The 17,512-nt window shown below is 40.5% G+C and overlaps 1 protein-coding gene across 10 annotated transcripts in view; it reads left to right on the top strand.

The window, feature by feature from the left end:
* Positions 1-2,247: 2,247 nt before the first annotated feature.
* The window catches only part of Klhl12 (kelch like family member 12), a 31,574-nt gene continuing 16,309 nt past the window's right edge, over positions 2,248-17,512 (top strand). The window contains exons 1-7 of one of the 10 annotated variants that reach the window (XM_074048617.1): positions 2,248-2,419; positions 3,360-3,445; positions 3,896-3,940; positions 4,149-4,339; positions 8,795-8,948; positions 10,485-10,702; positions 16,268-16,417. In XM_074048617.1, the coding sequence (XP_073904718.1) occupies positions 4,157-4,339; positions 8,795-8,948; positions 10,485-10,702; positions 16,268-16,417 (705 nt within the window). In that variant the 5' untranslated portion in view covers positions 2,248-2,419; positions 3,360-3,445; positions 3,896-3,940; positions 4,149-4,156. The other 9 variants (XM_074048614.1, XM_074048615.1, XM_074048619.1 and 6 more) reach the window with 9 other exon arrangements.

Consider the following 17,512-nt stretch of genomic DNA (forward strand, 5'->3'; position numbering starts at 1 on the left):
ATCCACTCACAAGTCTCCCAGGGGAGTCCGTCTAGCTGATCCCAACCAGGGCAGAACCAGCCCTTGGGAGGTATGACCTCAACCTGAGTGCAAATTCAGACAATGAATTTCTAAGCAGCAGTTGGAGCCCTGCTTGGATTACATTAAGTAACTGAGAGGTGCATTCTCATGTCTGCCACACTGTGACAGTACAAAAATGCAATGTATTTGGCCTGACTGGCTACAGATTTGACCCACACTTTACATACCTGATTGTGGAGTTCCAATGTAAATTCCCTGTGCCTTGGAATTTGCCTTGCAAATTCATTGAAACCCTTCAGTAGCTATGAACATACAGAATCACTTTCAGGTCCAAAACATAAAGGTAAGATGATGTATGGGAATCAACCAATTAACTCACCTTATCCAGACCCACCCATTCAGAATATGCCTAAGAAACTCAGAAGAAATCTGGGTGTAGAGTATTGGGCCAGGTAGCCAAATTACTAGAAACATTCTTGTATGGGAAGGATAGTGTTGCTATTATTTAAAATCCCAATACAAAGCTGGGTGTAGTAGTGCATGCCTATAATTCCATGTAATGTAATTCCATGGAGATGGAAGCAGGATTGTTGAGTTTGAGGCTAGCATGGGCTACACAGAAACACCCTGTCTCAAAAAGACCAAACCGACAATGACCCAATATATGCTAGGACTGTACCCTTGAAGAAAACAAAGTCAGGACAAGCCTGAACTAGTGTCAGTGAGCTCACTTCCTTACTGACAGTTTCTCCGTCTTCTCTGAAAAAAGGAGTGAGTGAGCATATTCTAAACAAAGCCTCTTTTCAGAAGTTGGAAAAAAAATTCTTAAATTTAGCAGCCAGAAATTAGGCAGTATCATTAAAGTGCTATTAATTAATAGGAATAACTTTTATTTTAAATTGTACATATTTTAAACCACAAGACATGACAAGATATGGAGGGGAAAAAAAACCTCCTTTCCACCAGGTCTCAAAACCAACCAGTTTCTCTCCCCAAAGAAACCAGTGTTATCACTTTACTTTGTAACTTTCCAAATACATTGTACATATCTGGGCAAATAAAATATTTCTATTTTCCCGCCTTTTTATACAACGAAGAGCAGATTTTACACACTGTTCACAGCCACATGGTATGGTACTGGATTCTGTGGATGGATCACAATTGAATCAGCCCCTATTAATGGACACCTCAGGTTATTTTCAATCTAATCTATAATACTGCTGTGAACAACTCTGTACAATACATCATCTTACACGTTCATAAGTATATATACAAATCAAAGTCTACTTACATTCATAACTTTGTCTCATGTTTCCAAAATGCCCCCAGTAAAATTTATACCAATCCTGCACTCCCATCTACAGTATGTAAATCAGGGACAGTTTCAGATCAGAAAAGATATGACGTGAAATATGGGAACGCTATGAAAAGTTAGGATGCTGCCCATTTGAGTAAATTTTAGTATCCTTAAAAACCAAAAGTCCCATAGAGGAAAACTCTGAAAATAACCAAACACAGTTTGGACATTCACATAAAAGGAGCTAAGGGACCTCTTTCCCTTCTCAGCCACCAAGTGCGCCCAAATCAATGAAAGCATAATTCCTAAATACTCCTCAGCACCAACGGACACGGTGAAAAGCCAGGAGAGGATGGTGGAGATAAGGGCTACTGGAACTGCTCTAAGACGATCCTTTGCAATTTCTCTCACCGTGTGCAACTTCTGATAGCCCCAACTTCCTTCCACTTCATTCTGGGAGTGAAAGAAGTAAAATCACCATCGCTGATGCATTGGTGACTCATTATGATGCAGAGAATGCTGAGGCTGCGGACCGCCGGGCTCAGAAGGTTCTCGCCACGGCGGTGGGTAGCCCGAAAAGGCCATTGTGCATAACGGACCTGAAAAGGCTTGAAGCCTTGGCTAGGTTTTCCTGATGTGACAGTACGCCTGCACACCTTGCAGGTAACCCTCTCTCTCTGTGGTCCCAGCCTCCGCACGGCCAGCCTCGGAAGCCCCTCAGCTGGCCCGCCCCGTGAGCCGGGAAACTCAGGCTCGACCAATCCCCGAGCAGGAGAGCCGTACAGGCCCCTCCCCTGCCGGAGCCGCCCAGAGTTTTCTTTTTTGCTTTCTCCAGCACCCTAGGGTTCGTGGGTCACGTGACACCGCCACTCGCGTGACGTAGACCGCAGGGGGGTGGGGCTCGAGTTGCATTACGTCATCACGTCGCGCGGCCTTGGAGTCTTGAGCCGGGACGACCACGGTGACGGCTCCGGAGCCTCCGGGTGGGGGCGGCGGCGGCGGCGCTCCGGCTCCTGCTGAGCCGCCTGCTGGCCCCGCGCCCCACCCCATCCCCGCGGGCTGGGGACGGGCTCGTGCGGCTGGGCGGGCCCGGGAGCGGAGGTGAGTAGCGCTAAGGTGGTGGCAGCCACCCTTCCGTGCCTGCCAGTCAGCTCAGAGGTAGGGCCCTTCCCTCATCCTTCCTCTACCTACCTGGTGGGCTGGGTGGGGACCCGGGAACGGAGGAAGCTGGGAGCGACGTCCTCGCACCTTTCCCTGCACTTTGCCCCTCCGCCACCTCCACCTGGCGGTAGCATTTGTAAGCTTGGTGTTGTCAGGAGAGGAGACCTCGTTTCCTTCTCTGGAATTTAGTCTTCCAGAATCTGATTAATCCCCCTCCCGTTCTGAATCTCCAGTGCTGGAACCTCTCTATTCAGGTAATAACGGAAGCTCTCCACTAGATCATTTCTGAAAGATGAGGGTGGAGGATTCATTGAGACTTTGCTTGGCGAGGCAGAGATCCCCAGAAGAGGGACCACTGCACTGAGGTTACTGTCAGTTCTGTCACAACCCGTGGAGCCCAACAGCCCCGGCCCTGGGGTAACCCTCCAGAAAATCTACACAGCCGACAGACATTTGCTCAGACCTTTCTCTCATCTCCAGAGTTGAAACTAAGGAAGTTTAACTTCAGCTGACTTAAGGGAAACATTTCCTCCTTTTCTGTAAGCTGGATCTTGCAGAGTTATTGGAGGGAGAGTCTAGAGTGCTTATAACGTCGTAACTATAAATATAAGTAGATGAGAATTTAGAATCTAGTTTTACTATTCAAACTTTGTGGTTGGGCATTGTAGGCTTTTGAAGTCCACACTTTCATTTGTCTTTCTTGGCTTATTTCAGAAAATTTGGGATTGCAAACGAAAGACTATCCTAAATAATAACCATATCTGGGCTGGAGGTGTGGCTCAAGTGATAGAGTGCTTGCCTCACAAGCTCAAAGCCCTGACTGAGTTCAAACCCCAGTATCTCAAATAATAATAACCACCACATCTACTTCATTCCCCAGAATTGTTTCTGAGCCTGATAGGGAGGTGGGGAGAGTGACTAAAGTCTGTGAACACTGAAGAAACTATGCCTTAAATTGATTTTCAGGTATGTAACTTAATAGTGAATTCATTTAATTCATTCATACAAGTGAACTTAGCTAGTATGGTTATCCACAGAAAATTGGTTCCAGGAACTCAGTACATACCAAAATCTGAAGCTGCTGCTGAATGGCATCATAGTATTTGCATATAACTTATGCACATTTTTCAGGATTTTTTCTTTCCTTTTATAAATTATTTTACTTGTTTTCTGCTTAACTCATTCTAATTTGGTTTTTGCAGTACTGGGATTTGAATTCAGGGTCTTATACTTGCTAGGCAAGTGCTCTACCACTTGAGCCACTCTGCCAGCTTTGCAGGATATTTTAAGTCATCTCTAGATTGCTTACATACCTAACACAATTTAAATGCTAAGTAAATAGTTGTGTTGTTTAGAAATGATAATTTAAAAAATCATATATGTGAACTTTTTTTTTTTAATTCTTTTGATCCTCAGTTGAATCCGAGAATGCAGAACCGTTAGAACTCAGAGAAAGAAGAGGTGACTTTTACTTGGAATTGGTTATCAGATCATGGTGGTGATGCCAGGGATAGGAGTGGTTGTTTGAGTCGAAAGAAGCCTTTCCTTAGTTCCCTAATTTGTAAAAATAATTGAGTATCTTCGGTTTCCCCATTTCTTTGTTATTTTTCTCTCTCGTAGTTCCATTATCCAGGGATCCCTTTTGTTCTTTCTCCATATTGTTTGGTAGGAGGCATTATGGCCCCCAAAGACATAATGACAAATACTCATGCTAAATCCATCCTCAACTCCATGAACTCTCTCCGGAAGAGCAATACCCTCTGTGACGTGACATTGAGAGTAGAGCAGAAAGACTTCCCTGCCCATCGGATTGTGCTCGCTGCGTGTAGTGATTACTTCTGTGCCATGTTCACCAGTGAGGTAAGTGGTAAATTGGCTCCACACAAATGAAGCTTACATATATAGGTTGTAGTTTGCTCATTGTTGCAAATAAAATAATAGATGTTTGACATAATGAATTCTTTTTGTGTGGCAATACTGGAGTTTGAACTCAGAGGCCTCATGCATACTAAGTAGGTGCCCTTGTCACCTGAGCCACACCCCCAGCCCTTTTTTAGTTTTTAGTTGTGTTTTAGGTAAAGTCTTGTGTTTCTTCCCGAAGTCAGCCTCAGACCCCCATCCTTCCATTTCTGGCTTCCCAAGTAGCTTGGATGACAAGTACCTGCCACCATGCCCATCTTATTGATTGAGATGGGAGCTTGCTAACTTCTTACCCAGACTGGCTTTGAACTGCAGTCCTTCCAGTCTCTCCTGAGTGGCTGGGATTATAGGCATGTACCAAAGTGCCTCTTCATAAAATCTTTCTAACCACCAGTATTTTCTTTAGTTAGCCCTAATCACCTTTGTTAAGATGATATTACTGGATCTGAATAGGAGAGGTAGTATCATATAATAACTATTTTTATGGGCAAGCTATTAGGCTACATGTTTGTCATGCATGTCTTACACATCTCATTTTATAAACAGAGGACTAAGTTTTTATATTAAATGACTTGCCCAAAGTCACATGACTTGTGGGTAGTAGAGGTAGGATTTTCTGACTGTAAAAGCCTAGTTTTTAACTTCTGTGCCTCCTCAGCCTCTGAAATATGGGTTTTATATTCTAAAATCTAATTTTATTTATTTATTTATTTGAAGTACTGAGGTTTGAACTCAGGGCCTCATGCTTGCTAGGCAGGTGCTCTCACCACTTGACCCACTCCACCAGCCTTTTTTTATGATGGGTTTTTTTGAGATCAGGTCTCGTGAACTATTTGCCTGGGCAGTTTCCACCCATATCCTCCTGATCTCTGCCTCCTGAGTAACTAGGATTATAGGCGTGAGCCACCAGCACCCAGCAACAATCTAATTTTAAAGTCAATATAAGTTTTTTAATGCTGTGAGCCAGTGCTCTGTCACATGGCTGGTAGGAAAAACTTAGAAATCTGATAGGTCATTCTTGTTAATCCAGTCTAATTTTAAAATGATCTTGTGTACTGTAACATATGGATCTCTGTGCTGTAGGGTTTCCGTGATAATCTGCTAAGGAGCATCAGAAGCACTTGGCATTTAACTGGGTAAGGAGAGTGTCTCCCAGAAGCTACTGAGCATGAATTGGGCTAGCACTGCTGACTGCTAATTATATATTGCACAGCAGTGTATAATTATTTTTGTTAGCTTGAAGAAAATTAGTCTGTCTGCACTATTATTTTTTCACATTCAGAAATCAGGTTCTGATGGCTGACACTTGTAATCCTAGTTACTCAGGAGGCAGAGATCAGTAGGATTGGGGTTCAAAGCCAGCCCCAGGTAATTAACTCATGAAACCCTATCTTGGAAAAAAAAAATCACAAAAAAGGGGTAGCAGAGTAGCTCAAGTGATAAGAGTTCCTGCCTAGCAAGCATGAAGTCCTGAGCTCAAACCCAAAAAAAGAAAAAAAATTACTGTGGCGTTTTACACAAAAAGCCTTTTTTTCTAATCAGCAATTGGTTCTTTCTTTGTTTAAAAACTAATATTTAAAGAACAACAAAAACAGTCTGGCATGGTACTTCATGCCTATAATCTCAGCACTGGGGGCTGAGGCAGGAGGACAGGTGAGTTCCAGCCAAGCCTGGGCTAAAATAATAAGACCATGTCTCAAAACAAAACAAATACAAGACTCCCCTCCAGAAAGAAAAGAGGTTGATATCAGGTAAGAAAACCCCTAGAAAATTCTATGTTTACTTTTTTTACAAACAGGATCTTACTTTGTAACCCAGTCAAGCTTCGAACTAACGATCCTCTTCCCTCAGTCTCCCAAGTGCTAGGATTGCAGTCATGTGCTGCCATAAAGTTTTATTTTTGTTTTTGGTGGTACTGGGGTTGAAACTCAGGTTATCACACGGCAGGTGCTCTACCGCTTGAGCCACACCTCCAGCCCTTCTTTATCTGGCTATTTTAGAGACAGGGTCTCACTTTTTGCCCAGGCCCTCCTGGACCATGATCCTCCCATTTTAAGCTTCCTGCTGTCACTGTAATGATTGACACACGCCACCATACCCAGCTTTTGTGTGTTGAGATGGAGTCTCAAAAACTTTTTAATCTAGGCTAGCCTGGAACCATGATCCTCCCAATCTCAGCCTCCCATGTAGCTAACATTACAGTGTCAGCCATGGGCACCTGGATTATCTGTAGTTTTAAGAGTAATTGTTTTAAAGTAATGAGTCTAGACCTAGGTTCTAGGGTTAAGTTCTCTTAGCAGTTCTGTATGAACTCTTACTAACCATCTAACTTTACCAGGTGGCACTGTAAAATAAAGTGAATGAATGAGGTGGTTCATTGTTCTCTTCTAACCCTTAAATACGCCTCAGATGTCCAACTGAGAGATCATAGAACTGAAGTCAGAGGCCTGGGGTTTGTCTCTCTTACTATTTAAGTGATTTTGCTCAAGTCACATAAATTCTTTGAACCTTAATCTCTGTTTTTTTTCTTTTGACTGTACTGAGGTTTGAACTCAGGACCTCATGCTTGTCAGGCAGGCACTCTGCCACCTGAGCCACTCCACCAGACCTGTTTTATGTTGGGTGTTTTCGAGATAGGGTCTCCCAAACTGTTTGCCTTGGCTGACTTTGAACTACAGTCCTCCTGATTTCTGCCTCCCAAGTAGGTAGGATTACAGGCATGAGCCACCAGTGTCCAGTTTGAACCTTTATCTCTTAAATGGCAATAGTATCAAAATAACTACCTTACCAAATTGCTGTGAGAACTAGATGAACTAATAGTAAATGAGACTCATGCTGGCGAGTTGTAAAGCAAAAATAAAGATGTGAGATGTTTTGAGGTCTTACGTAAGTGAAATCATGTCTATATGTGACTATTTGGCTAATGAGACTGTGGCTTATTTGTTGAATGAAGAACTTCTAGATTACATGTACTTGTACATTTCAGAATCATTAGTGCTTAATGTGTTGGAACAGTAGTTGTTTATAAATACCTGTACTGTATTAAATGTTAAATCTAATATGTTTTTTCCAAAATAATGTCCAAGTGTTGTTTTTTAATGTTAGAGATTGATTTGGTTTTGGCGTTAGTAAGAAATGTTTTATGAGGGCTGGGGGTGTAGCTCAATTGGAGATCCTGGATTCCAGTACCACCAAAAAAAAAAAAAAAAAAAAAGGCATTTTGATTACACTGTGAGCTGATGGAGAAATAAAAGATGATAAAGCCATTTAGTTCATAATGGAAGTGTACTATAGTTGTATGAGTAACACAGATTTTCAATCTAAAGCTTAGATCTAGTAAAATTTTCATAAGGTAATCAACTTTCAATAGTTTACTGTCCTGTAAAGTTGAAGATTTCTACTCTTAACAGTCTTTTACGATTACCTGGCCTCATCAACACTCATTGCTTCACGGAGATATTCTAGACTAAATATAACACCAGTTACTCATTAATCCCAAAATACAGTGTATTTAGTATTTTATAATTTGAAGTGTGTGTGTGTGTGTGTGTGTGTGTGTGTGTGGTGGGGATTAAACCCAAAGCCTTGGGCATGCTGGGTAAGCAGCACAGTACAGAGTTATGTCTCTAGTGATCCAATATTTGGAGAAAGTGACAAATAACTCACTGTTATTCAGGCAGTTGTATAGAAGAAAGCCCCTTAGGATGATCTGTGTGTTCCTTTCCTTGTTTCCAAATGTAGTCTAAGGGAAGATGATAGGAACTTGATAGTCTTGAAGGATGTGGAGCTATAACCCACAGAGTGCTCTCTAAGTACGAAATTTCATTGAAATTTTGTGTTTTATTTTAAAACATGGACGCTAGTGATAAATTCGTGGAACTTTAGTATTCAATTCTGTAATAAATCTATATTTCTTAAAATAGGGAATTAGGGTTTTTAATTACTCATTGGTAAAATTGATCCTGCACCTTGGTTGCTGGGGACACAGATAACTGCCCACTCCATTTGAGTATGAATATTTGCTTAGTACAAATCAAACAAAACAGATTATAATTTTTAAAAGTTGTTTATTTTAATTAATATTAATATCCCTTTAAGCTTTTGGATTTGAGATTTTGCATTTATCTTGTGGAACTATAACTACTGTTCTTTCAGCTGGGCGCCTGTGGCTCACGCTGTAATTCCTAGCTACTCAGGAGGCAGAGATCAGGAGGATTGTGGTTCAAAGCCAGTCCACGCAAATAGTTCAAGAGACCCTAACTCGAAAATACCCATCACAGAAAAGGGCTGGTGGAGTGGCTCAAGGTATAGGCCCTGAGTTCAAACCCCAGTACCGTTAAAAACAAACAAAAAACAACAAAAAACTACCATTCTTTCATATCTGTGAACTTTCAGCTTTCAGAGAAGGGGAAACCTTATGTTGATATCCAAGGTCTAACTGCCTCCACCATGGAAATTTTGTTGGACTTTGTGTACACAGAAACAGTTCATGTGACGGTGGAGAATGTACAAGAACTGCTCCCTGCAGCCTGTCTGCTTCAGCTGAAAGGTACAGACATAAAAAGTTGCTATTATTCACACCAAAGCAACCCTGGAAATGTTTTAAATTAATGTAAACTTAATCATGAGTCCAGACTATGAGCACTCATGTTTCTGCCCATGGCATTTGAATATTTGAGCAATAAAAGATCTGATGTCAAAAGCAATACAAAGGAATTTCTCCAAATTTGAGTATCTTGTAAAAGAAAGCATTTACACCTTTTCCATTTAAAAAAAAAAGTGGCTGGCAGAATGGCTCAAGTGGTAGAGTGCCTGCCTACCAAGTATGAGGCCCTGAGTTCAAACCCCAGTACTGAAAAATAACAACAAAAGAAATGGGGGAATGGAAGATATGTGCATTTTCTTACATTTCTCATACCATACCCCTGTAAGGAAATCTAAGACACTAATAGTATTCATTGTCTGCATATCTGCCTGGTCTTTAGATGGCTAGGTTGATAGGGAGGCAAAGGGGACTTTTCATGGTAAACTTTTTTATATCTTTAAATTTTTGAACCGTGTAAAATATCTGTTAAATAAAATTTACCCAGCACTTGGGAGGTGGAGGCAGGAGGATAAGTGAGTTCAAGCCTAGCCTTGATACATATCAAGATATAGGCCAGCCTTGGCTACATAGCAAGACCTTGGCTCAAAAAACATAAGTGAGGGAATAAATAAATGAATAAAATTTTAATTGATGCACACAAATGAAAATATGAACTTTTCACAGAATTAGAGATGGGTCTCCCAGTTTCCAGTCTTTTTTCTCCACACACACACACCCTTTTTTTTTTTTGAGATGTGGGCTCACTGTATAGACCAGGCTGGACTAGAAATCACTCTGGAGCCCAGGCTGGCCTTGAACTCATGATCTCCCTGCCTCAGCCTCCAAGTGCTGGGATTATAGGCATGCACCACCACACCCAGCTATCTGTTCTCATTATTTTCAGTTTTTATATACACATAATTGAAACATTTTCTATTTTAAATACAGCATGGAAATAGTGTGAAATTTTTACATTTGTGCACAGTTATGAAATTAGGTTTATACTATGAATTTTTGTGTGTGTGTGGTGCAGGGATCAAACCCAGGGCCTTGTATGTGCTAGGATGCTAGACAAACAATGCTTTACCCCTGAGCTCTGTCCTCAGCCCCTACTCTGAACTTTTCAAATACAGAGATATAATATTTGATATAGAGTAGAAAATAGGTACATTATGCTGAATTAGTAATTGATTTTACAGATTGGTTCTCAAGGATTTATAGCTTTTGTTTAACTGCTCCAGGGTTCCTGGAAGTAGTTATTTTTGTTATACTTATTTTAAAAATGAAGCAGAAACAGGCATAAAGGCCTTATTGAAAGTTCCACAGCACATAAGACAAAGATTTGAACTGCTTAAGCATGAACTATCTAATCTGTGTGTTAGGTGTGGAGCAAGGGTTCCTCTGCTAACATGCAGAGAAGATGTTGAGGTCCAAGATATAAGATGAATTCACATATGGTCAAGTGTCCTGAAGTATATTCATTGCCTGTGTTTGTCCTAGGTGTGAAACAAGCCTGCTGTGAGTTCTTAGAAAGTCAGTTGGACCCTTCCAATTGCCTGGGTATCAGGGATTTTGCTGAAACTCACAATTGTGTTGACCTGATGCAAGCAGCTGAGGTTTTTAGCCAGAAGCATTTCCCTGAAGTGGTACAACATGAAGAATTCATTCTTCTGAGTCAAGGAGAGGTGGAAAAGCTAATCAAGTGTGATGAAATTCAGGTACATATTTGTCTTGGTGCTATGGTTTCTTCAACATAATTGAGTTATCTGTTTCTGTATTGGAGCTTTATATTCAAGTGTCCACATTGGCTCCACAGGTTTTGACTTGCTTTCATACTTACAGAGAAGAGGTTTGTCACTTTTCTTTCATTAAATGTGTGATCTCAGTAGTTAAGAATCACTGTTAAACAGTGTGGAATGAACAGAAATCTGAAAATGAATGCTTATAGAATATTATTGAGGATTTCTAATATGTAACAGTCACTATGCCAGGTGCTATAGATCCCAAACTGGGGAACAGTTTTTACTTTCAGAGAGTTCAGTGTAGTAGCAGAGACAGACATATAGAGGGGAAAAGTTAATAGCAGAGAATAATAGGCTGAGTGCCGGGGGCTCACATCTGTAATTCTAGCTATTTGGGAGGCTAAGATAGGGAGGATGGAGGTTCCTGGGCAGCCCAGGCAAATAGTTTATGAGACCCCATCTCTAAAGAAACCAGAGAAAAATGGACTGAAGGTGTGGCTCAAGCAGTAAAGTGCCTGCTTTGTAAGCATAAAGCCCTGAGTTCAAACCCCAGTCCTATCAAAAATAATAATAATAATGAGCCTATCCAAGGTAAGAAAATTACATAGAGAAAAGAAGAGTAAACTTTAACCCAGGACTGGATCAAAAAAGGAAGCTTGATGGTAAGGATCTGCATGAGCAGGAAACAGACCATAACTGCCTAATGGGGATGAAAGGAGATAGAGGAGGGGACATGTGAGCTAGGTGATAAAGAGTGCTCACCCAACACAGGGAAACTACCTATGTCAGGCAGGCATTCAGTGACTAAACCCAGCAAGAGAAAAATTCTAAATCAGCACAGTGGTGTAGTAGTTTTTGTTGCATATAGGTGTATAGTTAGGCTGAGAATTAGAGTGAGAAGTCCAACATAGGGCTAGTAGATATCTTTGGAACCTGTAGTATTAATCTCTAGTGGCCTCATTCTTTAATTTTAGTTATCTTACCATCTGGGAGAGCCAAGTGGTAAAATGACAGTCTACCTATTATGTTATGTTTCCCTCATTTAGAAGAAAGTTGATTCTTTTGTTTTTTTTCCTTCTCACTGTCTTCTGTTAATAAGAAAATAAATTTTAAATTAGTTGATTTCCAGAAATTACTGGCACCTCTACAGGTGTACCTCAGTTTATTTATTTGCTTTTTTATGGTTCTGATAATAAAACATGCTAGCAAGTGCTCTACCAATGAGCTACATCCCCAGTCTGGTGTACCACGATTTAGACAAGAGATTTATTGGAAAGAATCAAAACTTAATTAATACTCTTAAGTGATCTAAAAGGAATTTGCTACTAAATTAGGGGAAGGGTACTGTTTGAACTCAGGGCTTTGTGTCAGTAGGCATGCACCTACCACACTAGGCTACCCCCTGCCCAGAATTCTAAGGACTGGAATTCCAGCTACTCAGGAGGCATATGTAAGAGGATCAAGGTCCAAGGCTGGCCCCAGCAAAAAGTGCCAGATCCTGTCTGTAATATAACTAAAGCAAAAAGGACTGCAGACATGGCTCAAGTGGTGGATAAGAGTGCCTGCCTAGCGAGCACAGATCCCTGAGTTCAAACCCAAGTACCATCAAAAAAGTAAAAAGAAAGAAAAAAATTATTATATACTTTGGTAAACCAGAGGATTTACTTCCTGATTTATTTTGTTAGAAGTAGGATTTTAGCCAGGCACCAGTGGCTCATGCCTGTAATCATAACTACATGGGAGGCAGAGATCAGGAAGATTGCAGTTGAGAGCCAGCTCAGGCAAATAGGTTCATGAGACCCTATCTCAAAAAAACAGGGCTGGTGGAGTGGCTCAAGTGGTAGAGCACCTGCTTAGCAAATGTGAGGCTCTGAGTTCAAAACCCCAGTATTACAAAAAAGTAGAATTTTATGTAATATAAGTTTTAAAATATTTTTCTCATCAATTTTTAGCCAACTTTTTACACCCTTCCTTAGTGACTTTTCTGTGCAAAATTGATGAGGGTACATTGGTAACATTGTTTCCAACTAAAGAGGAATTACTCTCCAACTTTACATACTGTTTCATGTCAGCGCAGAGAGCTGCTGTTAGAAATGCTGCTGAGTCAAGAATTTGCTATAATCTTAGTTCTCACCTTTATTGGTGCATGACATCGTATCCTTGCACTGCCATGCCAGGCATACCCAAAAGAAAGTATGCAGGGGACTGGGATGTAGCTCGGTGGTACAGCGCTTACCTAGCATGCACGAGGCCCTGGGTTCGATCCTAGCACCAAAAAAGAAAAGACAAAAAAAAAAAAAAAAAAAAGAAAAAGAAAGTATGCAGATTTACTTGGTGGAAGTTTGCTAGAATATCTTCATTTTTTCTTGATTTGTCCATATACTAAAAAATAAAGAAATACAACTCTTCAGGCTTGAAGCCCACTGCAAATGGTAACAGAGTAACTAGTACACTTGGCATTTACTGTGATTCACTTACTACATATTTAATGAGCATTTATTATGTGCCCAGAATAGTTCTAGGAATCAGGAATCAATTATGAACAAAACAGATGAAAAATCCTTGTGTCTTGGAGTTTCCATGCTTTTATTTCCCCACCCCGTGCTGGGGGTTGAGGGGTTGAACACTGCTAGCCAAGTACTGTACCATTGAACTACACCCCTTGCCTATAGCTTCCATTCTCATAGCATCATTCTTGATTTTTTATTTTAGTTAACTCTTACATCTCCATTTCCTGGAGGAAGAAACTTGAGGCTCAGGGGTTAACCATCATACTACAGCTATTAAGTGGTAAAGCCAGGACTCAAATTCAGGCAGTCTGGCTCCAGAGTGACCACTAAGCTATGAGCTCCTCATGGGCTCAGTTTGTTTTTAATTGTACAAATCACAGAAGTCATTTACTTTTGGGACTATTACAGACTTTGGAATAAAATAAGGTGAAGGAGAAAGAGCAAATAACTAACCTTATTCAGGGGCTAACATGAAAAACAGTTTGAGAGCTCTTCTGGCCTTTGCTTTTTTCTGGGTAGATGGCAAATGACCTTTGTTTTTCTGTTCCATGTCCTATCCAGAAATAGAAAGCAGATGTCTGACTCTCAGTTGCTTCCTCTTATTAAGTAAAACAATAGTACTTAAAACAATGAGAAGCACTGTATCATACTGCTGAAAACAACATGAGTTTCGCAATCAGACATGACTATAATCTTGGCTGTGCGACATGTGTTACCTAAATGCTAACCTTCTGTTTTCTATGAAATATAGGTAATATTAGTATTTAGTACATGGGACTGTTTTGAGCATTAATGAGAATGCTAGAATCTGATACATAAGAGAAAATTTTGTGAAAATTAATTGTGGAGAAAATTTATTTTCCTCCATAGTAGAGCATTAACGTTGGGATTTTCTGCCACTTTAGCTATTTCTCTGCTATTCTGTTTTATTTGTCTTTAGTAAAATCAAGAAACTCTGCTTGGGGCTGGCATAGTAAGTGGCACAAGTTGTAGAGTGCATGCCTAGCAAGCATGAAACCCTTAGTTCAAACCCCAGTACTGCCAAAGCAAAAAAGAAGCTCTGCTTTGGCTAGAGGCATGACTCAAGTGGAAGAGTGCCTGCCCAGAAAGCTCAAAGCCCTGAGGTCAAACCGTAGTACCGCAAAAAAAAAAAAAAAAAAAGCCTCTGCTTATGATTGAAAACCCCATCTTTAAATTGATGTATCAAATTTAAACCTAGACTATATCCGAGTCTAGCATGCATCTGCTTAAGACTATTTGCCAGTCATTCTTTTGAGAAAAAATTTTTTTTAATCATGGCACCCTTCTGCACCCTCCCCTGCATATAATCCATCAGTAGGCTGGATTAATTTGACCTCCCAATTATTTCTCCAGTACATCTATTGCTTTATCACCACTGCCACAGCTGTAGTCTAAATACCATCATCTTTTGCCTGTTATGCCAGAGTATCATCTAACTGAACTTCCAACTATCGGCACTTGTAAAGTGTTCCACACTTGGTTGCCAGGGTAGTCTTCAAAAACATCAATGTGATTATATTACTAGCCTGCCTGAAACTTTTTAATGATTTCCAGTTGCTCTCAAGAGTATCATCCAGTCTTCTAGGACCCTCTGTGATCCTGCCCTTGCTTAACTCTCCAGCTTCATCTGTTACCACATTTCCCTCATTAGCCTTCTGTCATTTCCTTAGGCTGCCAGTTCTTTTTTCTTTAGGGCTGTGCTGACCAGTAGACTATTCTATGAAGAAGGAAATGATCTGTGTTGTCCAGTTAGATAGCCACTGGCCACATGTTGTTGCATACTGAGAAACTGAATTTTTAACTTAATTTTAGTTAATTAGTTCATTTAGTTAATTAATAGCCACACTTGGCTAGTGGTTGTCATGTTGGATAGTGCAGCTAGGCTAGTGCTTCTGAATGTGCTCTTCTGTCTGCCTTTGAGTGCTCCTGTTCTCCCTGGCTATCTGCTACTGACTCACCAGATTTTGACTTACTGCTTCTGCAGGGAGGCCTTCCTCTGTAATAACAATACCATTCCTATATAGTAACAGTAGTAAGAGAAATAACAGCAGATCCTTCAGTTTTCCAGTTAGTAATTGTCACTCCACTTCAGAGCAAGGATTGCATTGGATTTGTTCATCATTGTATGATCACCTTCAGCACAGTGCCTGGCACTGTGTACAGGTTCATTAAATCCATCGAGTGAGTACATGTTCTAAAACGTTTTCTACACTTCCAGAGTACCACAGTTCTTGGGAAAAGTTCACAAGGTGTGTTTTTAAATCTAGTCACAGTGATACTCTGAAAGATATCCTTCAGAACATGTATGTATGCCCTAGGGACTGGTGGGAAGGACACAACACCTATACTTAGGTGTCTCTTTGGGAAGTCCTAGCTCTTATCTAGCACCTCCTGGTGGTATAATATAGACTTTATAGGGTGAGTCTTATCTTATCCAGTTGTCATATGTAAGTCTAGATCTAAGCTCCCCAAAGAAGTATATGTATCATCTCAATGGCATGGTGCCTAATACATAGTCATTGCCCAAATGCTAAGTTGCCATGCTTTGAAAACTGTAAGATTACAAATAGCGATATGAGAAGCCCCTGAAGCAGAGGCTTAGCAAGTGAGGGATGTGGGGAGCCTGAGCTCATTAGACAATAATTATGAATAAAAGTTATTTCAAGAGCTAATTTTAATTGGAGCAAAAGATCCCCACCACCCACTCTCCCTGAAGGTATAGAAATGACCAGACAAAAATTCAGGACTGGAAAAAATTCTGAAGTGAAAGCCAACATATGGCTGATGGCTTATTAGGTACTAGCTATCTTTTTTTTTTAACCCATTAGCTATAATTCTTTTCCCATGTCTGTAAAGCTTGTTTTTCCAAGAGCCTACCTATTTCTGGGCGATGGGAAATAATAGTGGTAGGTGACAGGAAGCAGAGAAGAGAAAGTAAACATGGTTATGTTTTGAGATTGCGAGCTAATTGAGAGAGCAGAAATCCATGATGTGAATTATACATTTATAGGTGGATTCTGAAGAGCCAGTCTTTGAGGCTGTCATCAATTGGGTGAAGCATGCCAAGAAGGAGCGAGAAGAATCCCTGCCTGACCTGCTACAGTACGTGCGGATGCCCCTGCTGACCCCCAGGTACATTACAGATGTAATAGATGCTGAGGTAAGTCTTGTAGGATATCAAGATCTAAAATCTCGACTGGCTCTTGCAGCTTAGTATTGTGTGCTCAGAGTTGATCATCTTAATGTAGGCAAAGATAGCTTACCTTTCCAGGAGTGCCAGAGAGGTGGTGCTGAGTACTCTCCAGGCATATTTCTAAGAAAAGTTAATTGCTTGACAAGTCAGGTTTCCAGCCCAAATGAAAATCCATGAGTTAATTTAATTTTGTGTTTTGTTGTCTTGCTGTTTTACATGCTTAATGGTTTTTTGTGTTGTTTGTTTTTGTGGTCCTGGGGATTGAACTCAGGGCCTGGCACTTGCTAGGCAAGGGCTCTACCACTTGAACCATAGGCCCAACCTAAGGGTTTTCTTTAAGCAACATGAGATGAACAACTTTGTATCCTTCTCTGTTAAACATACATTGCTACAAATTGCCTTGAAAAGGGAAAAGATGCTTTTCTCTGCAAACTTCTTTATTTTTTACCTTAGCGAAGCCAGTGTAAACATAGGTTAATGCATTTTCGTTTCAACTTTGGTCATGTTGAATTTATTTATAAAAGTGTTTCTCCAACTTAAGTTCTTTGTGGAATGTTTTCATAATTTTTTTCTTAATTTGTGGTGCTAGAGATCAAACCCAAGGCCTTGTACATGCTAGGAAAGAGCTCTAGCACTAACTACATCCCCTGTTTTTTGAGACGTCTCACTTTGAAACTCAGTCTGGCCTTGAACTCACTACATAGCCCAGACCTATCTTCCTTGGCCTCCTGAGTATTGGGATTACAGGTGTGTACCACCATGCCTTGCACATTTTCATAATTTTTACCATAAATGCCATCTGTGTTACCTGGACAATACCTTGGAGAAACACTGATTTATATCATATAGATAAGGTCCATGTCAGTGATGAGTTCTTTCTGCTGGCCTACCCCTGAATGTTTTTAAAAGTAAACCATAGAAATAGTTTGTTAGTTGTTCACATTAGAAAAGTTGCAGGCTGGTTAGTGTCACATCTCAAACTCATTTTCTATTTGTAATTTCTTTCTTAGAATACATCTACATTCCCCTTCTGTCCAGTTCTTTACATTGTGGTTAAGTGCA

This window comes from Castor canadensis, chromosome 11 (assembly GCF_047511655.1).
Source record: "Castor canadensis chromosome 11, mCasCan1.hap1v2, whole genome shotgun sequence".
Classification (NCBI taxonomy): Eukaryota; Metazoa; Chordata; class Mammalia; order Rodentia; family Castoridae; genus Castor; species Castor canadensis.